The sequence below is a fragment of the Zerene cesonia genome, chromosome 9 (assembly GCF_012273895.1).
Source record: "Zerene cesonia ecotype Mississippi chromosome 9, Zerene_cesonia_1.1, whole genome shotgun sequence".
NCBI classification, from domain to species: Eukaryota; Metazoa; Arthropoda; class Insecta; order Lepidoptera; family Pieridae; genus Zerene; species Zerene cesonia.
Window position 1 is genome coordinate 4,562,197 of NC_052110.1, and position 27,996 is coordinate 4,590,192.

General features: G+C 33.2%; 4 protein-coding genes across 4 annotated transcripts; 3 read left to right on the plus strand and 1 right to left on the minus strand.

Annotated features, from left to right (window-relative positions):
* Positions 1-998: 998 nt before the first annotated feature.
* On the plus strand, positions 999-7,274 carry LOC119829079 (venom protease-like). Its single transcript, XM_038351455.1, has 8 exons — positions 999-1,137; positions 2,444-2,544; positions 3,997-4,133; positions 4,737-4,867; positions 5,362-5,530; positions 6,005-6,249; positions 6,612-6,772; positions 7,083-7,274. Exons 1-8 carry the CDS (start codon positions 1,077-1,079, stop codon positions 7,242-7,244), a joined length of 1,167 nt encoding a protein of 388 aa, XP_038207383.1. The 5' UTR covers positions 999-1,076; the 3' UTR covers positions 7,245-7,274.
* Positions 7,275-7,644: 370 nt separating this feature from the next.
* Positions 7,645-14,144, minus strand: LOC119829106 (glutamate decarboxylase 1). The gene is made up of 8 exons (XM_038351490.1): positions 13,926-14,144; positions 13,086-13,273; positions 12,259-12,481; positions 11,120-11,371; positions 10,672-10,736; positions 9,258-9,447; positions 8,499-8,732; positions 7,645-8,110 (listed from the first exon to the last, which is right to left on the minus strand). The coding sequence occupies exons 1-8, from the start codon at positions 14,028-14,030 to the stop codon at positions 7,919-7,921; spliced, it is 1,449 nt and encodes a 482-aa protein (XP_038207418.1). The 5' UTR covers positions 14,031-14,144; the 3' UTR covers positions 7,645-7,918.
* Positions 14,145-15,990: 1,846 nt separating this feature from the next.
* On the plus strand, positions 15,991-21,745 carry LOC119829054 (adenylate cyclase type 10-like; the record flags this gene model as incomplete). Its single annotated transcript, XM_038351419.1, has 5 exons — positions 15,991-16,289; positions 16,411-19,320; positions 19,369-21,148; positions 21,286-21,447; positions 21,581-21,745. Coding segments are annotated over exons 1-5 (5,316 nt in total), but the record flags the coding sequence as incomplete, so codon positions are not given.
* Positions 21,746-22,087: 342 nt separating this feature from the next.
* LOC119829080 (guanine deaminase) lies at positions 22,088-27,800 on the plus strand. The gene is made up of 8 exons (XM_038351456.1): positions 22,088-22,462; positions 22,537-22,797; positions 23,093-23,311; positions 24,389-24,496; positions 25,046-25,153; positions 26,312-26,477; positions 27,003-27,149; positions 27,404-27,800. The coding sequence occupies exons 1-8, from the start codon at positions 22,364-22,366 to the stop codon at positions 27,622-27,624; spliced, it is 1,329 nt and encodes a 442-aa protein (XP_038207384.1). The 5' UTR covers positions 22,088-22,363; the 3' UTR covers positions 27,625-27,800.
* The last annotated feature ends 196 nt before the right edge of the window (positions 27,801-27,996 follow it).

Genomic DNA, 27,996 nt, shown 5'->3' on the forward strand with positions numbered 1-27,996 from the left:
CTGATACCTAATCGCATACATCGTAACGTCAAAGTGTCATAAAAGATATCAAGTGATAAGGCTTCGCCGCCCACGCCGCTAATGGGCGTTGAAATATTCAAGTAATCTCGCTTAGCCTAAACAATTACTCAGAGGAATGCCGAGTAATATTTTGATTTCGCCACACAGTTAATATTACTTGTATAATTGAATAGCAGGGATTTTACGAGCGCCCACAACATGTGTTCACTCCACGTTATTACGACGTATTCACTATTCCTTTTATCTGTTCATATTATTTATAATTGCTGGTTACGATTTATTTTAGAGCTATTGTTCGATGAATTGCTTGGTTTGTTTACACCTACAAGCTTCTTGAATGATTCTACATTATGATTTATAGCCTACGAGATACTCGTATTTACGCAGGAAAGTTTACCTACGTTATACGAGGTCTCAGATTCAAAATAAATTGTCTCATAAACAGTACAAACTCATACTCGTTGTAACTCCAATAAATAGCACCAATATGTACCATTTATAAATTATAATTAAAATTACATCAGACATTAGCAATACTACAAGCAGTCTGTTTATATCAAGGCCCTTTCGGTCACTAGATTACGAATTAAAGGTCGTTGAATTTTCAATTTTTCATATATGGTATCAAGCCTTGTGTATTTATAAAGTTGCGCCTGAAGCAGTCATTTATTATGCGTATTAAATCATACAGTTATGTATTTTTAAATACCACTTACCATATATACGTAGATGCAAATGGTATCTTTATAGGTTATGTTAGTGATTAGTGATAAGTTCAATTACGAGCTTGCCTATCATAAAGCATCATACAAATTGATTTTAAAATACTCAGGAGTGTTTATATATTTATGCCGTTTTGAACAATGCTTTTCATGTTAAAATTCCTCGCCTACGACTAATTAATTTATAAAATATAATATGCGAAAATAAATAAAAATTTGCGGTGATACGTTTTGAGCTATCAAAGTAACTTCCTGTGGATTATATATCACGACTAACATCCGGCGTCCCAATTATGAATTTATAATGATTTAGTTGCTGGGAGGTCTTCCACCATGTTGTTCCTCCTGACAATATTTGTGGCGGTGCTGAGCGCTGAGGGATCTAGCCTAATTTGTAAGATCTTTTTATTTTTATACGGTCATAGACATAATTTTAGTTTGTATATCTGCAGAATTAGGTATACGTTTTGTTTTTTTTACCTAGCCGTTACGTCTGCAAAGCAAAATAGACGTTGCTCCAAATTTACGGAGAGAAAGAGAAATAATCCATTTCGTTAATTCATCAACTAAATTCAAACCGGACACTTATCGCAATTCATGAATTTGAGGTCTTGAAATAGAAACGTCGCTATAAACAATTGTAAAAATAAATACAAATAGAAAATAAAATCTCAGCAATGCGTTTAAATATACTATAAAACACAATATGTAAATTTGACAATTTTGTGACTATCTGTCCGTTTATTTATCTATTTATTTATTTATTTATAATACTTTATATGCCTATATCACAGATTACATAATACTGTACTAGCCTATATAAAATATTGTAAGATAATCGAGTTGCATGAATTCTCTGTGCTAGTCATCTATATTTAAAATTACGACAAATGGTTAATTGAGATAGAATGAAAGTTAGAAGAAATAGAATTTCAAAGAAAAAACTATACCGTCGCCATTCTTTCTATAGGTAAAACCACAAGTAATACTTCAAATGAAAGAATTTTTTCAATTTATTTTGTTACATTATTCAAGCAATATTGAAACAATAATTTCATGGCGCGCATCCATAGTTTATTTTAACAGAAATGTAACTCAAATTTCATGGCTTGCTTACTTTTATATTAGCTTTATTCTAACACGGTATAAAAAAAATATATGGTCATCCCATCCAAATTCCGAAAACACATGCGTGTTTCATTAAGATTCCGAAATGGTATCGTTCATTGCATACAAACAGCCCTTTAAAACTATTAAGTTTAAAGATCAAAATTAATTGTGTTTTTATATAATTTCAAATGTTCTCTATTTAAACATATTTGCTCAATCAATTTTATTATCATAGCACGTTAATCACACTAAATCATAACACGCAGGTTGTTGATTTGTTCGAGTCATACATATTAATTGTTAATGGTCGCTAAATTATAACCATGCGGTAACATTTTATTGCCTTATGGGTTATTATAAGTTCCATTTGGTGACGAAATAAAGGTGTATATCATCAGCTATAGGTAGTACAAGCTAGGAAATATGTTCTGTGCGTTTTGTTCGTATGATTATAATTGCATGTATTTGTTTTATAATTATGTTTTTACAAATACCAAGGATGACTACCGGCCACAAATTTGTCAGCAAATTAAATTGAATCCAATAAAAAATGGTACGTAATATTATAGACACTACAATATATTTTACAGCTGATGAATTGGATCCATCATGGCATGATTTAGTCGCCGCTGGTGGCATGCACATCGGTCACGGCCGAACCAAACGATTCGTCGAACTGAACAAGAATCAGGTAAATGATATCTGCTTTTGGTTTGTACGTAAAATTTTGATAATTATTCATATTGGTCGAGCCCTGTAGTCGTTCTCCATAAAAGAATTAGAGCAGAGACCAGAATTAACTAGGAACTTGCGAATATAAAATATTATCTCCATTAGAACAATATATTACTGTAATTTATTAAATGTATTTTTGTATATTGGTGTTAGCTTTAAAATAAGTATTCACAGAGTACCTATTTTAAAGCTAACAAGATTTCAAAGAATTCATAATGATACATTTTTGTTAAAACTTGAATTTGAAGTAAAATTAATAACCTATAAAATAACATATTTTAGCTTAATTATTTACCAATACTTCTTAAAACACGCAAATAAAACAGCAGGACATCCATTTAACACCGGCGCCACAGTCAAGCAAGCATAACATTTTCATCACTATTGCAAAAGCAGTTTGAATGATCATCAAATCGGAGAGAGTGGGCAATTCAATTATGTGAGATTTGAGTTCAAGTCTGGCGCCCGTGTGGCGCCTCCCACGCACCGTCCGCGTGTCCTAATCTGCATAATATCGGAATGAATTATAACTATAAACTAATATTATAAATGCGAAATTCCGTCTTACTTGCTTTCGTGGCTGAATCTAAAAAAGCTAAGCTAATTTTGGAATTAAAAAAGTTAAAGACTCAGAATCAAACAAAGGCTGCTTTTTTAAATCAAACAATTAAATCTAATAATCAGTTACCTTGCATCTAATTTTTTGGAAAGGAAAGCTGGACATTGTTTATAATACACAAATTAGGGAGCCCTGGTGTAGCCTGGGTGCTAACGCCACTGCCTTAATGGTAGAAATATCGGATACAAGTATATTATGTTCGTGGTTTTGTATGAAACCGCGCGTCATAATTGTATATACGTATTGTATTTATACAGTATAATATAAGTATATATACGTATTGTTTGATATCGGCTTGATCTTGAATTTGGTGGTTATAATGAATTACTATGTCAGCGTAATTTGTGAATATGCGTGGCTGAAGGTGCTGACATATTAAAATAAACATGAGTTATTAATATTCGCAGTGAATGATCGCTTTCATTATTTTGCAATATTTAAATTTTATGCATGGAGTATATATTGTTACTTAAAGAATATTGTATAAAATTCTTTAATGTTGTGGTTTTCGAAAACGTTGTTTTATTTAAAAGACTGATGGTTGGTAAAACATCTATGTCGCTGTTGTTACATCTTATTATACCTAACTTCTAGCGTTATAAAAAAATTATAACATAGATCCTTCATAGTATTTTCCAATATAACAAAAATCTATAAAAATATTTTAAACTGCACTGCACTATTTGAATCCGCGCTACTTTTAGCCGCAGATAACATTATCTACCACACAATGAGCTCATCATTGCGTCTAGTAAGAGGATTATAGTACAAATTATGTTTATCTTACAGCCAAATGTGCCCTACCAAGCCTGCCTGCTCCCGAATGGCAAAACAGGCCACTGCCGGCATTTACACTATTGTATTCAAGATGAGTTCAAGCGAGACTTCATGAAGTTTATGGACTATATCTGTATTATACAACATTCGTGAGTATTGTGTACCTGCAATATTTTGCCTAAAACTTTATATTCATTTGTAATAGATACTTAACTTGTTTAATCTTTACTTATATTATAAAGCTGAAGAGTTTGTTTGTTTGGTTGAATGCGCTAATCTCAGGAACTACTGATCCAATTTGAAAAATTATTTCACTGTTAGAGTACCCATTCATTGGGGAAGACTATAGGCTATATATGTACTACGGCTGAAGCCACGGGGCGGACCGCTACTAATATATATTTAATATCTTGTATGCATCCAACCGATACAATAAAAAAATAAACATTGTTTAAAAAAACTAAAAAACATTCTTAAAAACAAGTAAATTTTCTCACTTGCTTCTTATACAGAGGATACTTCAGTAGATTAATTATTTATTCCTAAACAAATCAGTCATGATAATAAGATTAACTCGTGAAGTTATTGTATTGTCACCGATCCTTGACAAGTGTAGAAAGGGAAAAGGTTGGACAATATGGTTGGAGAAGTCATTCTTACATTATGTTGTCTCAGTTCTACCGGTGTTTTAAAACAAAATCTTATATAAATTCTCAATAGCAGTGTATCGATTTAACACTTATTTTCCATAGATCAATCGGTACTTGCTGCCCAGATGGTATGGGCGAAGCCGCCCCCGAAGCTTTAGCAGGAGACTTACCTGCCACCGCACCGCGAGATGAAGATGAAGTCAGCCAAAAAATATCCAACGCAGATAACAGAGGTGTGTAAAGCATTAAAGAATTTTTGAATAGCAACGTCTTTTATTTATACCCCAGTTGCCGATTTTTTATTTTGTATTGAACGTAAGTTGCTATTTTATTATATTTATCACTAGTTCCAAATCATTTTTATTTGCTCATTTGTCTTTTTAAGATTGCAAACAATTTAAACACACTCATACAATCATCTATTTTATATTACCAATTCCTGGCCAATATTTTGCCATAAATCTTCAATTCATTTTCAAGACACAATACAGACCTTAAACAAGCTATCCGAACATGCCTTTTACAATAGACCATCCCTTCAATTTCATCATTCTATACATTGCTATATAGGTTTTATCACCTGATTCTACTGCACTGTACCTACTCTCCTCTCCATTCTCTAATTATTACACCTCCTCTATACAAGTCTTCACATTTCTATCTACTTCTATACTTTCATTTATCATCATCACCCCCATAACTCCATAGATTTACATCACCATTTCAGGGTGCGGTTTAAGCACTAGAGCGCAAGGTCGCGTGACGGGTGCCCGACCGGCCAACCCTCGCGAGTGGCCCTGGATGGCGTCCATCACGCCGCCTGGTTTCGAGCAGTACTGTGGGGGCGCCCTCATCACCGACCGACACGTGTTGACTGCCGCACATTGCACTAGACGGTATTGCTAAGACTAAGAAACTCTGTATTCTCTTTATATAGGTTGTCTGATAGTATATTCGTCAAAATTATACTAAATTGTACTAGATTAAAAAAACATGTTTCCTACATAGATAGGTAGACAGTTATTTTGAGATGTGTTGTTGTGATGTTATTGATATGTGTTATTAGAAAAATACAAAAACTTCATTCTTTTAACTGTTCAATTTTGAATTGGAAACTAGCCCTTACTACAAAAAAAATGTTATATAGTGCATTTTCCTCAAATGAAAGCTTCTTTTTGCAGATTTGTAATTATAATACGACATACCATATCAGAGAAATAAGACCACTTATGACGAATAGTTTTGTTGTGTATGTGTTGCAGTAGTGTTAAAATAATTATTATATTCGTAAAACAGTTTGGGCAACTGCTTCTATACATCCATCTTCGTAGGAAATTTAGCTATTTCTTAAGATTGTTATACTATTGCAGCTGGAAAGCAGAAGAATTATCCGTGCGCCTCGGCGAATACGATTTCCGAAGAAGCAACGACTCCCGATCATACAACTTCAAAGTGATAGAAATAAGACAGCACGAGCTATTCGACTCCTCAAACTACCACAATGACGTGGCCATCCTGAAGCTGCACAGACCAACTGTGTTTAACACATATGTATGGCCGATTTGTTTGCCACCAAGGGGAATACAGTTGGATAATGAAATTGCTACTATTATTGGTATGTAATGGGTGTTTTGCTTAAATGAAACTATCAAGGCTTGCATAGAAAAAGTGATAATCTGCGAATTTCTGTTGTTCTGTCAATCTTTCCAAATTCTCATATAATGTTAATTTTTTAGGAATCCGATCACACTTTTTAGCCTTAGTCTTTATTAATCTTTATTAACTCCTTCAGAGATAAAACCCATACAATCTGCACACAAAACCCATCCACCTACAAAACACGTAAAGTGAGCTGCAGATCTAGATATTTTGCCCTGAAAAACATTTTTCACTCTTGTGATTGTAACACATCAGCCACTGAACAAACTTACTAGGAATCTAATTGTGATAAAAGTTTTTCATTTTTTTTTGTTCTAGGTTGGGGAACACAGTTCTACGGAGGCCCTCACAGCGATGTCCTCATGGAGGTGTCAGTGCCGGTGTGGAGACACGAGGAATGCGTGAAAGCTTTCACGGATTCTGTGTTCGATGAAACTATTTGCGCAGGAGGTCGCGAAGGAGGCAAGGATGCCTGTCAGGTAGAATATACTATTTATTAACTACAATATAAGTTATCGAAACTGCAGAATGTTTATACATTTTCCAGTATTTTATATTAGTTGAAAGAGCTGCAATGTAATCTGTAACATCTACTTCATAAAGTTGATTATAATGGGCCTCTGCGTGTTGGCCCTGTGGCCAGCGAAAAGCTAGAGAAATGTGTTGTGGTGAGGTAAAGGCAGGCACCTCCGCCGGGAGAACTAAGAACCGCGGGGGCACTGTTCGCCGTCAACTTGCCATAAGGTGACCTGCGGGTTTTATTATTATTATTTAATGGTTTTTCTCCAGGGTGACAGTGGCGGTCCGCTAATGTACCAAATGTCGAGCGGCCGCTGGTCCGTGATAGGCGTGGTGTCGTGGGGCGTGCGCTGCGGCGAGCCGGCGCACCCCGGCCTGTACACTAAGGTCGATATGTACTTGGAGTGGATATTGGCTAATACTGTGTTTTAGTGCACTTTGAGAATAAATATATGCAAATGTGTTATGTTTTTAATTTGTCCAAAATATTTTATAGATGGTTTTAAAGTTTATGCCACAGTTGCTCGCCCCGGCTGCGCCCGGGTAGGCATTTATAGTAATTGAAATAATATAAACTATCCCCCTATCTTTTAACTTGGATCAAATTGCACATGGTGTGCAAATATGATTAAAATGGGGCACGTAATTTACATATATTATATAACACCACAGCTTTGAGAGAATATTATTCAGTTTTGAAAATAGTAGTCCGTTAATGTACCAAATTTAAAGGACCATGGAAACCCAGGAAAATGCTGCCGCCAGGAATTTTAAAAGTCCTATATATAGTAGTAGAACGATAATGGCCATATAAAAATAAATAAGCAGTAAATGAAATAGAGTGTACACAATAAATTATTATATCTTAAAGACATACATTGCATAATGCAAACATCGGTATTTTTTTAAAGTAAAAAAAATACATTTCATCAGAATGAAGAAGTACAAAAAATTAAAATAAATGAATTTGTTAGTCACAATCAGATGCTTGCACAGTCAGAGGCAGATGCACAATCACATGCTTTGTCCAGACTTATTTGACATATAATCCAAATCTTGTTTAATCATTTATTTAGATTCGCCTTTTATTTTACTTTTCGTGTACATCACAACATGTCTATGGTTATCATTTCGCCGCAGTCCTCGATAGCTTGTAGCATATCCAAGATCTGTTTCTCCTCAAGTCGCGGGTGGAATGTGAATGGCATTCGGAAGAAGTTCTTGTATTGCCGTAGAGGAGAGTAGGCCACCATGAGGCGGGAACTTATCGTCAGTAATTCCTTTATCTTTGGTGTTACCTGAAATAAAGAAAAGTCTTATGAATAATATAATTAAAAAAATAAAAATTTTTACAAAAAATGTAAAAATAATTAAATTTTTACATTTATTGCGGCCGCAGTTTTTTAACATCCGTTTAGAAGTTTGTTCTAAGCTTCATTTAGCTTGAGACAAGGTTAATAGAAAGCAAATTAAAATAATATGAAGCGGCTGATTCATATCATGATCATACTGAAAACTTGTTTTTTAACAACAAAATAAACAATTTGTTAGTTTAACGTTATCCTTTCGTTTGACGTTAATCTAATAAGTTAAAATGTTGCGTACCGTGCGTTTAATTACACTACTAATTTTTTTTATAAAAAAGCAATTAATTGTGTGTTTATATATAAACGCATATATACGTACCTTATGCATAACTTCCCACCAACTTTCATCTTCCTTCTGATGCCTCATGAACGTAGGTATATACCAGAAGCAAACATTAGGGCACTGTATCGGTGCAGAAACGGGCCGAAAGCCGGGCTTCTCTGCGACCTTCTCCATACAAAACTCGGCTAACTCCATAGTGTAGTCCATCATATGACTCAAACCGATGTCCCCTCGAGCTTTCCATATCATCCACAGCTTGAAAGCGTCTATCTGGAATGTTTGGCAACAGTGCAAATTATCAAAATAACGTCAATATTTCGGTTAATCTTTTAATTAAAATCTGTATGTAAGCAGTAGCACAATACAGTACATTTTAGTTTAACATAACCGACTTTGATGTACTTTGGGTAATAAAGGATTAATAGAAATAAATAAATCGTTTATTTCATTCTTAAAACATAGTTAATAAATACCTGTAAAGTTCTCTGTATTAACTGAGAATTAATTAAGAAATGAAGTAAATAGATCATTACATTTTCCCTGTTACTTTTATTCAAAATTGTGCGAGGGACGAAGTACAAAATCAGCTTGATCAAAATCAGCTTGAGAATGAGGAAAACGTGTTTCAAAAAGGTTCATTTTTTTATTTAACATATATGTGTAATGTTAATACGTATCATGTGAATTATTGCATAGAAATATATTACATAGAGACATGAATACTACATAGAGGTATGCTAAAGCGATTTTTGATTTCTCTTTTATTCTTATAACGTTGTGTTGCCAAACACTTACCTTCCTCCCACACTGTATGCTCTTATCGCCGGTATCGTACCGAACGTCGTAGAATTTGTCCTGTTGGAACAAATATTGCGCAGAAGCCGCATTCGCTTCGTGCAACAGTCCTTTCTCCCTGAGCAGGTATAACGAACATTGCAGAGGCGCGCCTGCCATTTTGTGTGGATTCCATGATATTGAATTTGCCCTGAAACATAGCAATAGATAGTTGTTTAAATATCGAAAATTCGCTTTCGATTTATTTTAGAGTATCTTATTCTATTTCGATCTTTATGACGAAAAATCTAAGAAGTAGGTGTATATTTATGTTAGAAAGTCATTGTTTACATCTGGTCACATGAAATAAGCATACTTGCGCCATCTAGAAATATATTATGGAACTATATTGTTGAAATACATGCCTTTGACAATTTTGTATTATCCGTACTTTTTTTTACAGACAGTTACAGAGAGTTACAAAGCCGTTCTTGCGTTACACCTTTACCGTTACATTAATTTAATTTATTTACCCGACTTAAAAAAGGAGATGGTACTCAGTTGGTTGGTGTTTTTTTTTTGTTTTGGATCCCCATAACTTTCTTCTCAAAGAACCGCGTTTGGAGATACTTTTTTATTTGAAAGCTGGTGCCTCCTGTGTGGTCACATTTTTAATTGGGTCTTGTTCTGACAGTTTGCCAGCGGTTTAATAACATATCAATCAGTGTGAACCAAATTAATACAACTGAATTCTAGTCTCTCCCAAAAGATCGTACCTGCATACAAGTACTATCTATCAAAGGCAACGCTTAGAATTACAACTAAAAGTTGGTGTTAATTTATCTAACAATATCGTTATAAAGCCGCAGACTAGTCATTTAATTTCATTTACACATTGTACAGAGCATAACCTCGATTTGCTTGAACTTACTTAAACAATATTAAAAATTCATTTGTTTATGAGTGAGTCTATGTTACTTTAATAAATAATTTTCAATTATAAACCGTTTCTTATTATAGAAACTAAATAAGTCCGTATCCCGAAGGAATATCGGGATAAAAAGTTACCTATATGTTATTCCAGTTGTCCAGCTATCTATGTAACAAATTTCATTGCAATCGGTTCAGTAGTTTTTTCGTGAAATAGTAACAAATACATACATATCCTTACAAACTTTCACATTTATCCCCACTAATATTATAAATGCGAAAGTAACTCTGTCTGTCTGTTACGCTTTCACGCCTAAACCACTGAACCGATTTTGATGAAATTTGGTATGAAGATATAACTGACCTTGAGAACAGACATAGGATATTTTTATTGCGAAAAAAGGGTAGAAGGGATTAAAATAGGGGATGAAAGCGATATAACCGAATTCCACGCGGGTGAAACCGCGGGCAGAAAGCTAGTAATATTAAATAGCAGGATGCTTACTTTTCAATTCCTTTTAACATCGTTCTAAATTTATGTGACAAAATCAGCGTCCCTCCCCAACATGCCTGAAAATAAATTTACTAACATAAATTGATAAGAAATGCATTGGAGTTCGATACGCATAAATGGAATTTACACTTATAAAGGTCGTTGAAAGTTAAATACTAAATAGTTACCTACAAAACCACGTCTTATACTATATTAAGGGAATCACATAGAAACCATTTGTAAGGTTGTAATAAATATAATTTTATCAATAAGATTGGAAATCAATATATTTTCTATGTTTGAGAAAACTCAAACGTAAACTGATATTTTTTATTCATGCTCACTTTAACAAATGTTCACAAATTGTCATTTTAAAATACAATCGATTCTGAAGCTTCTGTCAAGTAACAAGAAACAAGTAAAGTACCTAAATTTGAACAGAATAAGTCCAATTACTTACATCAACATGCATCCATACACCATATCTACTGCACACGTCTGATATCTTTTCCAAGTTATCTATAGCTCCCAAAACCGTTGTTCCTGCGGTTCCATTTACCAACAGAGGAACTTTTTCTTTGCCCAAATCCTCTTTAAGAGCTGCTTCAAGTTGCTCCACATTCATTTGTCCGCATTGATTGCATTTAATTTGTCTAACACACTCTGTGCCAAAACCTAGCCAATGCGATGCTTTTTTAATTGCATAATGACTCTGGAAAACATTGTTCTCAGTTAATTCAGAAGGTTTTACTTCAAAGCAGTGTATTTTTCTGTGCTTTTATTTGTTTACCTAACATAAAACGTGAAGAAAATTTACATTATATATTATATGTTTTTGGTGGATTCATAAATTGCTCATAATTAAAACGTATCATTGGCATAATTTTTTTAATTGCATACAATTTGCGGATGTACGATATGATATCATATTTCAACAGTCAATAACATGAAATTTAAATTAAAAAAACCCCGACCCCATTTTGTGTTGTCGGTCATCTTAAATTTAAAATTTGACATAGTGTATAGTACTTTCAAGCCTTAAATAAGAAACGAAGTCAGATTAACTAGAAAGCAACCGATGATCGCCAAACGGCTCAACATATTTTCATTAAATGAATCAAAGAATATTATAGAACACTTGCTCATAAGTCACATTTAATACAAAAAGAAAACTTATTTGAAATCGCTTCATCCGTTCGGGATGAAGTTCAAACAGACTTCAAACTTATTACCTAATACCTCCGCCCACATTTTGCGTTGGAGGTTAAAAAGGGCACCTTGCTTACAATAGTCATATGTGTTATTTATTTTTTAATGTCTACGTGTGGAGTTTCTGGATCGCCAAATGGTAAACGCCCTTATGCTTCTACAAATGGAAGGGGATAAGAACGGTTTGATAAGAGGAATAAATGAAAGCACTAGGGAGGATAAGGAAAAGTATACGGACCTCCGACTCCCCCACTCACGAACGAGTGTGCTCGACTCCCAAAATAAGATAAATAAAAATGCTGCATAAACTACGAGTAAAAAGTAACGAATTTAATGAATTTAAAAATGAACTCTAATCAAAATTATAATGATCAATATCAGTATACTTACGTCTTCCGAAGTATACATAACCATTTCAGGTAGACCTCTCATTCCCTTGGACTTAACTTCCGGGAAAGCTCTGAACCTGGCTGCAACTATAGCATATAACATGGACATACTGCCTCCCGGACTAAAAATACCGTCCCCATTGGGAATGCCGAATAACTGAAGAATATGTTGAATCATCTTTTGCTCTATTAATGTGAACACAGGAGCTACTTCGTACGTATACCTGGAATAAGAAAAACGCTGATAGTCTTTCATCCTTCTATCTTGCTCATCCAACTTACATTATAAACGAAGAAACGAAAGAAACCTAAAGATCTCATTATTTCCAAGTAATGCTATAGTAGTATGTATATCTAAATCTTAGTAAATACAATAAGCAATCTAAAACTTCCTCGGTCTACTGAAAATAATCAATTTGCACAATCTTAAAGTTCAACAACCCGTTTGTCAATATTTGTACTGGAATATATTATGAGCATATGATGTGACCGACGTTGTTTGTTCATCGCGTCATCACGTAGCATATCTTCTCTACACCAGATTCTAAATTTCCCGCGAAGGAAGCTCGGTAGAATTAGGCTTATATATTTCACATATACATTTTATTGGTCTTTCTTACTGGCACACAATAGTTCAATTGTGTATACACTCCTGTATTTGTTTTTTCATTAGGAGATCGCATCCAAGATATCTTAATTATCATCAAGATAGCTTACACACACTCCTAGGTATACGCCTGTACGGTGTTTTGTAAATCTTTGTACCAAGGAGGTAGCCAGAACAGAACGAAATGGCCACTTCTAAATTTTCATATAATAATTACTTACTGGCTGGTATTAAAAGCTTCCGCAATCCATGCTCCTGCCAGCCCATACGGATCAGTTCCTCCATATAACTGGTTTTTAAATGTGTGTTTGTTTGTCTTGACACTATATTGCAACACCCTTCTGACTGATTGCTCGAGCTCCTGATCTGCGACGGGCTCGGAAATATCTATATCGTTGCCAAGAATTTCCTACAAAAAAATGGAAATATATTTTTTCAAACTGGAGGAACTATATTTCATTTCGTACTTGAATCCTGAGAGTGTTTATAAAAATTTGATTACATTTTTACTTGTGTTTGATTTTACGCGGGTATTATACATTTAGAAATTAAAAACTTTTTAACGGATTTTAAACGCGTCACGGGGGAGGTCTCCCCGTTCTCTCGCCTCTCCACTTCTCTCACCACGCTCGCTGTAAAGTATTCGAAACGTCGGGTTAATAATATAATGAATAAAATGCGTTTAAAATCCGTTAAAAATTTTTTAATTTCTAAATACATTTTTACTTTCACAGTTTCACAATACAGTTCATCATCCTCATATCATATTTGAATACAAGTTGATTTAAACAAGGGTTCGAACCTGAGCATTTTAGCATACAAGTACTGAGCCAACAAGGGCTCTTTACATAATATTTTATTGCCATATATAGTCACTTTAAAATAAGAATACATTTATTAATTAAAGAAAAATAAAACATTATAATAATCTGTAAGCACTCGAGAACATTGCATACATCTTTCTTCAATAAATCGATATCATTGCCTCTCATAAACTTTAATTGCTAACAATTGTCGGCAAAATGTACACTAGCCTTGAATAAAATATCCATCAACATTACCTCCAAATCCTTCGGATGTTTAAATTGTATCAACGGTAAATGGTGCGCCGATTCATCCTTTACTATCTTCAATACTCGGTCTAAAAACGTATCTTCGTGTTCCATTATCGAAATATTAATCTTATAACACAACACATGTACCACTCAGTCTAATGGTCGGCTTGCACTGCGTTAGAACCTAATAGAAATCACAATAGTAGTGACAATAACAAGTACTGAATACCGTTACTGCATCTGGACAAAGCAAGAATAAACAGAAAGGGCTTTAGTTCCTCATACGAACCACATATTTACATAATTATAGCTTTTTAGTATGATAAATTTAATACCGAGCTATGTTCAACATGACTAGCCGACTCTTATTCATGAGACTTAATGTTTATAGTGGAACCATGAATTTATTACATATTATTGATGAAATATTTCCAGGTATACCTCTCTAATTCGAAAGTTATTTACTTATTCGTTGTAAGTTTCTTTTTACATAATTATTATGACCCATTTTACTTCAATAAATAGATGATCAAGATTTGTTTAAACTTCTTTTATTTCTTGTTTCTCATGACATTTCAATATTCGAGACATACATGTAACAAACGTGTAGCATATTATTAGTACATATAGTATATATACCATGTTCAAAAACAATCGTATTCGTTATTCGCCTCGCTATTCGCACGAACGTGTAAATCTAAATAGCATTACATGTGCATTGTTTTACATTTTATTTTCCCATTCGTGGAAATGTAATTCATATTATATCAACTATACATACACATATTGCGATCCCGCTTTCTGTTTATTTATATATGTATTCAAATGAACTTTTTTTTTATTTTGTCTAACACACGTATAATATGATCATTAACATAGTGATAGAGCTAGTATCATAAATGCGAAAGTTTGTAAGGATGTGTATGTGTATGTTTGTTGCTCTTTCACGCAAAAACTACTGTACCGATTGCAATGAAATTTGATACGTAGACAGCTGGACAACTGGAATATCATATAGGCAACTTTTTATCTCGATATTCCTACGGGATAGAGACTTACGCGGGTGAAACCGCGGGGCGCAGCTAGTTACCTATAGTAATAGTATAATGATATAACTTAATCTTATTTAACTCCGTTTATTTAAAAGCCTGAACATGGCGCCACAACCGTGTCATATGATTGTTTTACATTTACCTTGAAAATTGCAAATTAAATTTATTTTACGTGACGTGTTTCTTCGAGTGCCCTTAACAACATCTTATCAATGGGAACATCTTATCAGACTCGTTTACTTCTTATACGAGTATTATATTAATATAGACTTGTTGAAAAGAAACATTAACATAGCATCGCTACCGCCGCCTCAATTATACGGGGCCCGAAGACTATATGGACCCCCTAAAGCATGTATCGTAAGAAGGATCTTAGCTATTCACTAAAAAAAGAATCCAGATTTATAATCAGACTAGTTTCTCGTATTTGATTAATCACCTAAAGACCTAGATCCACAAATTTGATGAGCTGTATTTTTTTACCGTTATACTTATGGTCCCCCACAAATTTTGATACAGGGCCACCTTATGGGGGCCCTGTATCAAAATTACGCTACGCCTCTAAAAATCAATCATTGCATGACGTTTCAACCAAACTTCAATGCCCTCATACTTTTCTCAATGTTTATTAAAAACTGTTTCATACCATTATAGTTCTGTATATTTCGACAATTATCTGAGTTCTAGACGTTTTGAAATATTCAACGTATTTAATTTATTTAATTAATTAATAAAAACCTCTTTCATGTGGTCTTTAGTTATGTAATTTCCCATTGCCAATTAGTTGCTTAAAAAAATCAATATAAAAAAGATCCGATAGGATAATGTCGTTTATAATTTGACAATTATAATAATTATTGTACTAGATATATACGATTTAAGTAACAGTTAATTATATAAAATCTAAACTAGGCTTTTATACAGTGACATAATAATCATGACCCCAGAGATCAGATAAAATCGAACGTTATAATGTTAGTATTAAAAGTCTAAATTATAATGTAAATAAAAATCGCATAATGAATTTCCGAAGACCGCGCACACGTTCTCGACGAAACTCTTTGAATTTTGTACTAAACAGCGAGAAATGGCGAAGCTACGGAAAAAGAATATCTCGCAAAGATCAAGATTTAGTAGAAGAAGACTCAGACGACGATGTACCGAACGCAGGTGAGCTTAAAGACTGGGTTGAAGAATTTTTCGTACGTAAGAGCGTGTGCGCAGACAAATCGGATCAGGATGTCGAAATAAAACTTAATAAGAAACAAACATTAATACTGTCTACGCTAGTACCTGATGAAATACTTCTAATGAATAAGTAAGTTATATATAGTATATGCAGGGATTTTCTTTATTAAAAATAACCTCTGGTGGGCATGTGATGAAGTTCGAATTATTTTTGCCTGTTAAGTCCAATATTAAATTCTGTATTGTTGTAGATTTGACACAACCAATGCCAATCGTTTTGTTGGAGTCTTATTAATGGCTGACGTATCTGGCTACACAGCTTTATCAGAAAAATATAACACTTATGGAAAAGGTGGTACATATAGATTAACAGTGACCCTTAATACCTACCTAGGTTCCCTCATAGAGATTATATATAGCCACGGAGGTGATGTTATTAAATTCGCTGGAGATGCATTTTTAGCTCTATGGAAAACGGATAAAAGAACATTTATAAATCACACGATTCATACTGCCATAGCATGTGCTCTTATAATACAGCATTCTTTTGGCTCCTATGAAACTGACGTTAAAGTTAATTTAAAAGTGAAACTAGCTATTTCAGCAGGTAATTTAATTTTTGCTCCTATAGGAAGTGGTATAGATATGAATTATGTTATAATCGGATTACCCGTACTGGAAGCGAAAGCTGCTGAGAGTGTCTGTGCCTCTGGTGAAGTAAAACTAACTCCAACAGCGTGGGGACACTGTTACTCCAGAAATTACGACCATACTATTGATGACGATGGCCATGTTACAATAAAGTCAATATTATACGATCCCCACGAAAAAGATGTCACAAAACCCTTTCTAGGCTTTGGACCTATGATACGGCAAATTAAAAAACCTTTTATTTCTATTGAGAGTCTTCCAGATTTTTTGTATAGCGCACCAACTGAATTAAGTGCTGCTGACATATCAAAACGAAATGACATCTTAAGTTTGCGGAAAACAATTTTACTCGCTGAAGAAAAAGATATTGGTTCTGAAATCAGAAGATTTATGATAAGACCTATACTGACACAAATAGACGCGCATCAGCCTTTAGAGTATCTCACGGAAATGCGTCAAGTTTCCATACTGTTTGTGACTCTTAAACCACGAGAATGTCCTCTCCCCGAACTTATAACAATAGTTAACAACTCTTATCAAATAACGTGTGAAATCGTTTATAAATCTATGGGATGTGTGAATAAAATAATTCTCTTTGATAAAGATGTGATGATTTTAGTGATATTTGGTTTACGAGGCTTTAAGCATGAATCTGAAGCCCAAGCAGCCTTGAAGTGTGCTTACAGTATAAAAAAATCTTTGTCAGCATTGGACGGTGTTATGGAAGTATCCATAGGAGTTACAACAGGACAAGTATATTGTGGAGTAGTTGGACATCCTCTTCGTAGAGAATTTACGGTAATCGGTGCCGTTGTTAATAAAGCCGCCAGATTTATGTGTGGATTCCGCAATAAAATCACGTGTGATGAAGCAACCTTTGTAAAAAGTAAAATGTCGAGCAATGGTTTCACACTACAGCCACCAACTGAACTTAAAGGTATCGTAAGGCCTGGAAAGATATATGAGTACACAGAAGAAATTCGTGTGAAAGAGTTATTTGACATTCCTATGATTCCACCGTTATTAAATCGAGCCGATGAAATGGATTATTTTAATAACTGGATTAAAGATTACCATTTACCATTCCGTGATTTTGATGCTTTATTACTTATAGGTGAACCTCGCTTGGGCAAAACTAGACTTCTAGAATGGATGGCACGCAGTGCAAAGAGTAAACAACTCAAAGTTTGTTATGTAACATTGACCTCTATTCACGCCGCAACTCAATATCTAGCTATAAGTCAAATCATTGACCAACTCTTAGAGGTACAACAACCTGTCAAAGGTTTTGAGAAAGAGGAGAAAATTGTTAAACTTTTAAAATTTTACACGGATGATCTTTGTTATTTGAATAATATCATAAAGGTACGATTTGCCTATAATGAAAGATTTAACACACGTAATGAAAAGGAGCAGATTGAAAAGGCCAAAATAGTATTTAAAGAACTTGCGATGTCTATTCCCGAAACTTGTGTCGTCTTTTTAGATGATTTACAAAATTTAGATCCATTATCGTGGGAATTTATATCTATAATGTTTGGCGTTATGAAAATATTTCTCGTATTTACGGTCACTCGAGGAAAATTTAGTACTGTTCACAGTTGGCTTTACAGTGTATTTATAAGTAACAATATAAGGAAGATAGTTCTAACTCCACTGGGTTCTACGTGGATTGCACCACTTGCTTGTCAAATACTAGATGTCGATGCTGTACCAAATGATCTATGCAATGCTCTTAGGATAAAGTGTAACGGAATGCCTGGTTTGATCGAAAGTTTTATTGTCCATTTGTTTTCAAGTGGTGCATTGGAGCTAAAGAATGTTACGGATGACAACCTGGACGAATGGAAAGATGAGGACTTACAAATTCCTGAATCTACATTGTTACACCCAATCGCCTTAAATGAATTTGATCAACCTTTACTGGATCAGTTAATACAAGATAATTCAACAGGAGATATAAAAATATGCGTTGTGACTATAAAAGAAGAATTAAAAACTGATATCAATGTACAAAACATAGATGTATTAATAATGATCCAAATAGATTCCTTAACGCCATACCAACAATTACTTTTAAAAATTGCATCTGTTATAGGTAATGTTCTATCCAGGGATCTGCTAGAAAACATAATGTATGAAAATAATCCACTAACTACTGCAAAAGCTGTAAAGAGACTTTTTGCTATGCGCATTTTTTCATGTGCAAACGTAAGAAATAAATACAACAACCGCAATTTGGCTTCAAGTGCAACAGTGGTATCTGATTATTCTTTGCCAACTCATTTGACCTGCGAATGTTCCTTCGACTTTGACCCAGAACAAAATGAAGATCTTCCGAAATATGCTTTTTGTAAAGTCATGAAATTTAGGAATAAAAATTCCCGAAAAACTTGTTATGACCTATTGCCACTTAATCAAAAAAAAGAGTTTCACTCCCGTATCGTCACATATTTAGAAAATCATAAACAAAAGTGTCCGGATTGCGGCGGCACAGTGATGATTATTCAGTCCTCTATGAGTTTTCATCCAAATATTCCATACAGTGAAAATCATAGGACATCTAGGGTTTTAAGGGATGAAGACGAACAATATGAATCTGAAAATGAAGTTGAACAAGAAGATATTACTCAAAATTCAGAAAGAAATTCTACTTCCCGTGATGTCAAAAGAACTACATCAGAGATTGCATCAAAAGAAATAAATACAACAGAAACTATGCTAGTAAGGAGTGAAATGTTATCAAAACGTGATTCTAGTAAAATTGAAATAGAAGGGAAAGGTTTACAATATACATCTATTTTAAAATCTAACCAAAATTCAAATAACCACAGCTCTGTTAAACGAAGATCGTCAAAGCGAGTCACAATGTCAAAACTCATTTTTAGAGACATCAGTATTGAAAGTATAAAGAGTTACACAGTGTTTGACATGTTTCGAGCTGTTACAGAAGCAAATAATAAAACTGATTGGCAAAATCTGGGTATTGATGATGATGAAGACAATATAAATGAAAACAACAACGATAGAAAATCATTTAATATTAAAATAGAAAAAGGTGTATCTCGTACAAATTTTGATAGATGTACATGTGCCGAACTTAACATAATAATTTTTGAACAACTAATACATCACGCTACAGAAGCTGGCCTGAAGTGTAAGTTATTAGAATTTCTCATTAAATGTTGTAGATTAAATATATTATCAAATAGCTGTGAGAACGCTATACCAAAACTAGAAGAAGCTGAACAATTGTGTAATAAATCAAATGACTACATTGATGAATTTGACAGAAAACTATTTTTGGGTAAAATTTATTCTTTAAAAGCTGCTGCCTATTTAATGTGTAACAAATTAATGGCAGCTAAAATCAATATTGAAAAGGCGGTCAAAATTTACCGCATTAACCTTACTAAAATATCAGACTATATGGATTTAAAACTTTTATATAATTTTATTAAATTGAGGCGTCACAAATATCGTTTGCAAGATTCTTTCATGAAATCAGATTCTATTTTCTGTTTAAATGTTGCTACCATACTTTACTCCACATTAGACGAAATAAAAACGGCAAGAGTATCGGCCTTTCGCGCACTATATTTGGCACAAAGAGTAGAATGTAATATTGTTGATCTATGTGACGTATTCACAAACGCTATCCAAATTGAACTTGATCATGGAAAACCAGAACTAACTGAAAATATAGAACGTTTAGCTATAAATACTTTGAAAAACTTGGATTCACCTATTGAAGCTCATGAACTTTATGCCATCGGAAAAATATTTATGGCGTCATTTCGCGCCCGCAGCGCACGAGCTAAGCTCGCTGCTTCTGTTCGCTCAGGATTTAGAGCATTAGTTGTTAGCCGATTTCTCCACGCAGACAAAGTATCCATAGACATCATACCTGACCTATTTTACATATTATTAAGTCGTAGCCGAATAGAAGAAGCGGTGGATGTTGTGAAGCTCTTGTTAGAATTAAGTCAAACATACAACTCTCTTGACTGCGAAACTTGGTATTATGCCCTCTCAATTGACATGATTCTTGATTGTGGCTTTCAATTGGAATCGCCTCAAGAAATAAGTCGATTCGCTGAATATGCAATAACAACAGGAAAACTTGCTGGGGACAGCAGAAGGCGATTAGTAGTTGGAGTATGGACATATTGGCTTCGCGCAGATATCGAACGTAAGGCCAAACGATTTGAAAGTGAAGCATTGAATTGGTGTGGTAATGATAATGATGATGGTTCATTGAAAACTCTTATTAGTGCTTTAAGATTAGCCGAGGGAATGCTTGAAAGTTTAGCAAGAAAAGTGGATGACTTAAAAAAGGTATGGTCCTTTTTTACACTACAATAAGTCAAATTTTTTTTAAATTAAAATCACTCAACAACAATCAATCATTATTCAATTTATTTTATCATTTATTTTTAAATATAAGAAGTAAGTATATAATATCATATATTCAGGTGGTGGACTTAATGGAACTAAGATCTTTAGCCGACAAAGAGCTTATGCGTCTGGAACGTGACTCTAAAATGTTTAAATCTATATGGCCTAGATGGTTGCTGCTAAAGGCTAATTCTTTGAGTTTATCTGGTCGCAATACTGCAACTAATACATTTCTTCAGGTATAACCTGTTCATTCCACTTAAATTGATTATAATATTATAGTGTAACTATTTAATAGAAAAATTAGCTAGGTTTATATAGATTACAAATTAGAATCATTTAATTAGTCCCAAATAATAAGGATATTTTTAGGCATTGGACGAAGGTCGTAAAATCAAGAATCGATTGGAAGAATCCTTAGCTCGTGCTGCATTTTCCAATTCTCAGTTTTGGATACAAAGTGCAAAAAATGGAAACTTTTTAGAATGGAAAATAGGGGCTGAGCACGCGCACACATCTTGGCATCAATTCATGTATAAAATAAATATTTCAAGATAAAACAGATTTTAAATAATAATCCGTGTCACAACGAAACGGTTTTATGATATGTAGATTCAAATTTAAATTATTATATATTTTTCAAAATAAAATAAGCCCATTTGCTGCCAAGGCTTAACAGCTATGTAAAAAAAAAGTCTAATCAAAATCAGTAGTTTTTGCATTTAAACAGACAGAGAAATGTTTACGACGAAGTTTTATTTTTATTAAACATATTGTAATAAAGACTCGTATTTAAAAAGCTTAGTATTTTTTTCATTTTGACACTGACAAATATAAGAAAAACATTGCCATTTGACAAATAAAAACAAAATGACCAAGACAAATGACGGATGATTGTTTTGTTGACGTTTTTTTAGTTTGTACTTTTTAGTAAGTAGGTATAAGATTTAGCTGAGAATTGAAATGTATTTTGTAACCATATTTTACTGACAGATCTCGCGTTGTTATCAATAAGTTATCGCAAATGCTCACGGCAACTGAAATCATCCTTATCAATGTATTTATTTCATTCTTTCCCTCATTATATTCTTACTTCTAACCTCGGCTTGGCGCACTTTTAACAGCAACCGACTTTTTGTGTTTATATAATTTAAAATGTCTCAAAAAATAATTTTTGTCGGTTATATCATTTATTCTAATTCGTTGAAAGACCTTAATTCATTTGCGGGTTACTTATGTGTCGAAGACGGAGTGGTAAGTTAATTATTTTATTGTGTATATTTTATTAATTATCTAAAAATATGTAAGTTTGCTTATAAAATTTTTAGATAACCAAAATGGGTATAAAAGAAGATTTTGAAGCTTCTGAGAAGAAAGGACAATTCAATGGGTTTAGAATAAAGCATTTGGGAGGCAATCAATTTTTGATGCCGGGTTTCATAGATTGTCACACCCATGCACCACAGTTTCCCAATTTAGGCCTAGGGCTTGACAGACCCCTGTTGGAGTGGTTGGACAAATATACATTTCCCTTGGAGTCCAAGTACAAAGATGTAGATTTTGCAGCGAGGGTGTATGATAATGTAGTTGTAAGTTTCATTTTATTGTTATATATTTAACAGTTTTATTACATCAATGATCACTGAGTATGTTTATAAATGAAAAATGTTAACATATTATAAAATTATAATATACTAGAGAAGTTTCTGACGCATTAAAAAGTTTTTCAGGTAATCCATCATAATCACACTTTCTACATTAAAATTTTTTTATAGCTTAACTTTAGAAAGGTATTTTAATATAGATAGAACATGATATGAATTTGTACTTAATAAAATGTATATACAAAAAACCAAATATATTAACATAAATTAATATTTGCAGCAAAGATTATTGATAAATGGTACAACCACTGCATGTTACTTTGGATCTCTGCACAAGGAGGGTAGTTTGGAATTAGTAAAAAGTGCCATAAAACACAAGCAAAGAGCCCTTGTTGGGAAAGTCAGTATGAACATACAAAATGATGCTGGATATTACAATGATACTGCTACAGAGTTGAAACAAACTGAAGAGTTCATTAAGAAGGTTTTAGATTATAAAGTGAGTATGTTGTGTTACCAATAGTAGGGGAGCCCGAGATGCTAAATGTGTATTTACTCGAGCCTTTCAGAAACCTATTGGAATTCGCAGATTATACGATAGCAAGAAAAAAAGTCCTATAGTGTTTTCAATTTTAGCGGTGGAGAAAGGTTTTTGATATTTTTTTTTTTTGTAAAAGAAAAACGGGGCTGTGGAAATACTCAAGCACGTGAGATTTTGATATTTTAAATGCATTGGCATATCACTAAAATAAAATATAACTTATTCTTACGATTTATGTGGTAATTTCGTGGCTACAAATAAAAGGTAAAATATAAAAATATATGACTCGAGCGCGTCAGATAAAGATATTACGGGTTATTTACAACATAAAAAATCCATATTTTGCTAATCTGACAATTTGAGCGTAACCTTAAAGAATTATCGATATTTTTAAATTTCCTGCGGCTCCTGCGAGCGCACCCACCAGTATTAACTGCTCATACTTTCTGGAGGTACTTAGTAATAGGTAAGGTACGTTCCCTTATAATAATCTGACGCGCTCGAGTAAATCCCAAAATCCCCTCTTGGGCTCCCCTACTACAAGACATAGGTCTCTCAACTGTCAACTATCACCATCGCTTTCTCACAATGGAATGAATACTTATTAAATGACAATAACTCACCATGTAAATGGACTCCATTACAAATGGATCCAATAGGTGATCTATTTTAAAACACTTTATTGGAACTGTGAATCAAATAATTCTTCAGAATTTATAAAAGAGAACAATTTTCATATTATTAAATTGCAAGAAGTTAAAAAAAAAGGTTTCTTTGATGTCTTTAAACTTGTACCATAAATAAAGTTAATAGGTATTTTCTTTTTAAATCCACACTACATATATTTGTTAATATTTATTTTACTGAAATAAGAAATAAAATTAAATTAAAAAAATATGTAAAATGTATAGGACATTCATCCATTATAGGACAACTAGGAACCAGGCGCATCAGGATTTTTAATCATATTTTATTTAATTTGGTCAGTTCTATATTAATATTAATGTGAAATTAATATTGTCATGCCCATTTCAGACTGATTTAGTACAACCCATAGTGACACCAAGGTTTGCTGTAAGCTGTGATGATAAGTTAATGCATAGTCTAACAGATATAGCACTAAAATATGATTTAAGGATACAGGTATGTATAAAATATGTGAATATTTTTTTCTTTATATAGCTTATATTATTTTGGTCATAATCCCTACTAATATTATAAATGCGAAAGTAACTCTGTCTGTCTGTCTGTCTGTCTGTTACGCTTTCACGCCTAAACCACTGAACCAATTTTTTGTAATTTGGTATGAAGGTAGAACTGAACTTGGGAAAGGACATAGGATAATTTTTATCGCGAAAAAAATGGAAGGAGTTGAAATAGGAAGATGAAAGCGATATAACCGAATTCCACGCAGGCGAAGCCGCGGGCGGAAAGCTAGTTTAGTATATATTACAGATATATTGTGACAGATTATAGACGTATATAATTATGGCCAAAATTTAAAGTTATTCGCCAAAGTTTTATATATATCTATGACGAATATGAAATATTAAAAGTAAATTTTTAATAACTTTTGTATCCCAAAATTTCACTAATCTCAGGCAGAATAAATCGGGTTTTAAATCCGTCATTTTCTACGTGTATAATACCCGTAAAAAAATCGCTATTTAAAATATAATTGAATATTTCTAGAGCCACGTATCGGAAAATACGAAAGAAATAGAATATGTATTAAGTCAATTTCCTGGTTGCGCAAACTACTCCGATATTTATGATAAGTGCGGAATATTGACAAACAAGGTAAGGAAACTGCATTCTGTACAACAACAGCCAAGGGCATAAGCATCGTTTATCTTACACTAATCATTTATTACGATATAACATAAAATCTTAAGTTTATATTTGCAATCTTAGTCAACCTTTAATAATAGCTTTTGTGAGTGAAGCACGATATATAAATAGAAACAATATGAAATAAAGTTACGTTCAAGGTCTCTAAATAACATTTTAAATTGTTATATAATGACTGTTTCATGCCAACAGATTATAAAGTGCTTATAGTATGTCGTCGTCGCCTTCTGCAAGACAAGCTCAAAAATGTTAAAAATAAGTCAATTACATATACAGATGATTTCAACTAAATTTCGACGATATTGACGACGAATCTACAGAAATCATAGAGATAATTATACAAATTTACATTCTCAGATTCCAATGTATCTGTTTTATGTCACTTTTGATTTAACCATCACTGGAAAACTTTTTTTATATATAACAACCACTTGCAAATGAAGATAAATTTATTATCCTGTTGAGAAGCAAACATGTATCCAAACATTCAATTAAAAAACCTTTTTATGTTAACATATTCAAGGATCACCTATAGCAAACATTCCAGTTTCTTTTAAACGAGCAACAATGAAGACTGCTGCTGTATATATGGGTGAAATGTCATATTGACAGTTCAAAGTAAATATAAAGTGTAAACATAATATAAATTAATCTTACTTTGTGCATCATGAATCGACTTCATAAAAAGGAGAACATTATCAATTCGACTTAATTTAACTTTGTTACCTTTTTGGCTTGGATTTTGATAATCGTTTTTTTATTTGAAATATAATGCCTCCCGTATCGTCCCATGAAATTTAGTCTAGTTTTACAATATAAAAGTTGTACAAAATGCCAGTTTAAATGCGGCAGAACAACGTAACTAACAAAGAAAACACCCTACAGCCACAATCCACTGTTACAATAATGTAAAACCTACTAAATAAAAATTTATTACTATTACATATTTTATATTTTAAGTTTCTACTGAAAATTTATTTAACGTAAACTCATGAAAAAAGAATACGCAATGGCTACCGGACAAGCAAATATAAAAAAAACACGAACATATGTTATCACATAAAATATATATTAAAGTAAATAATTCTTAGTTATAACAATTTCCAGTGTATAATGGCGCATGCAGTATTCCTTTCACAAGAGGAGCAGAGGTTGTTTGCTAAAAAGGGGGTATCCGTCGCACATTGTCCCGCTTCTAACACAAGATTGAGATCCGGCTTGTGTCCCGTTAGACAACTTTTAAATAACAATGTCAATGTTGGACTTGGCACTGGTATATTTATGTACATTTTGCTTTAACTTTTGAATACACGAGTGCAATTTTAAATGCATTAACGCTTTTTAAGCCAAGCATGTTAAGGGCACATGCACGCTTGATAACGGCAAAGGACGATTGCCTTTGTACTGTTTTCTTATCCCTTCTTTATTTATTTGCACTTCTGTTTATCTTTTTAATTGTATATTTTATGATGATCATAAATAACAAATTGTTTAATACTAATTAGCTTCAATGTGTTCCTTATCTCACTTAAATTGATATGATTTCCTTTTCGTGTTTTTTGTGGAGGTTTAATAAACATAATATAACCTAAAGGCATAAAAGTCATGCCAAGGATTATACAAGGGACACAAAAGCTATTAATTTTAACACCTGTCCTTATTTTTGGAGTCCTTAATGCTTCAATCCTGTCCTAAATATTTTGTATCCAAGTTCCAGTTTATTGTAGTTAAATCTAGATGGCGTTTGTCTACCAGTGGGATTAATTCCTACCCTCGTATAATAATAAAATGTTTGCAGATGTGTCAGGTGGTGATAGCTCGAATATATTGGACGCAATAAGGCGCGCAGTGGATGTGTCTACTCATCTCGACTTGCAGGGAAATGGCGGGAACGCCCTCGATTGGAAGGAAGGTTTTTTCTTGGCGACACTAGGTGGCGCTATTGGTAAGTTAGTAAGACTAGATATAGCATGCATAAATAGTTAAAGACTGAAGTCATTACAAATTAGGTCATTTCCAAATATTCATTACAAATTATTGGTCGTTCGTATATGCTTGAAAGCTTGCTCTCAATTTTTCTACTCAGTAGAATTTTGTCACTAAAAAGTTACTCATTTAATAGACAATTAGGCATATAACGGGATCGTTTTTCAATTCAGTATCCTAACCCCATAAAAAATATGCATAATGTTATTTCAGCTTTAAATCTCGACGACAAAATCGGGAACTTTGCTATAGGCAAAGAGTTTGACGCTCTCGTCATTGACGTGTTTCAAGGCCAAGTGGACGACTACGGGTATCCAGTAGCAACTAACGAAGAGCACATTATGCACCTCTTACAAAGATTCCTTTATATAGGGGACGATAGGAACATAGTACAAGTTTACGTTAAGGGAAATATTGTGAAAGATATTCAGTGATTCATTGTGATAATTTTGATATATAGCATTTTACCAGGGATAACATTTATTAATTAGGTATAGAGAATTGATTTATTAGCGAAATATAGTACATTCCAGTGAGCAATTTATTTTTACAAATATACCATGTGTATTTTTATATTTACCATTATGAATAAATAGTTAATTTCATTTTATGGGGGATGTTTTTTTTTAATGCGTGATAGTACCTCTCAATTCCTTGAAAACCCTTAAACGAACTTAATTGGATATTGAAAACTCAATAATCTTAATAGTAGCAATTTTTGAATTGATGACGATAAAATGTTCATAATTGAAATAAGAAACGAAATGATGTCTAGTCTTTCTTTTTCTCGAAACTAACACACACAA

Bases quoted from the DNA above. Each gene is read 5' to 3' on its own strand.
- LOC119829079 (XM_038351455.1), top strand. From the start codon at position 1,077: ATGTTGTTCCTCCTGACAATATTTGTGGCGGTGCTGAGCGCTGAGGGA. The intron at 6,250-6,611 runs GTATGTAATGGG...TTTTTGTTCTAG, and splicing joins TGAAATTGCTACTATTATTG to GTTGGGGAACACAGTTCTAC. The intron at 6,773-7,082 runs GTAGAATATACT...GTTTTTCTCCAG, and splicing joins GAGGCAAGGATGCCTGTCAG to GGTGACAGTGGCGGTCCGCT.
- LOC119829106 (XM_038351490.1), bottom strand. From the start codon at position 14,030: ATGGAACACGAAGATACGTTTTTAGACCGAGTATTGAAGATAGTAAAG. The intron at 13,274-13,925 runs GTAATGTTGATG...ATTTTTTTGTAG, and splicing joins AACATCCGAAGGATTTGGAG to GAAATTCTTGGCAACGATAT. The intron at 11,372-12,258 runs GTAAGTATACTG...AATGTTTTCCAG, and splicing joins TTATGTATACTTCGGAAGAC to AGTCATTATGCAATTAAAAA.
- LOC119829080 (XM_038351456.1), top strand. From the start codon at position 22,364: ATGTCTCAAAAAATAATTTTTGTCGGTTATATCATTTATTCTAATTCG. The intron at 25,154-26,311 runs GTAAGGAAACTG...AACAATTTCCAG, and splicing joins GCGGAATATTGACAAACAAG to TGTATAATGGCGCATGCAGT. The intron at 27,150-27,403 runs GTAAGTTAGTAA...ATGTTATTTCAG, and splicing joins GACACTAGGTGGCGCTATTG to CTTTAAATCTCGACGACAAA.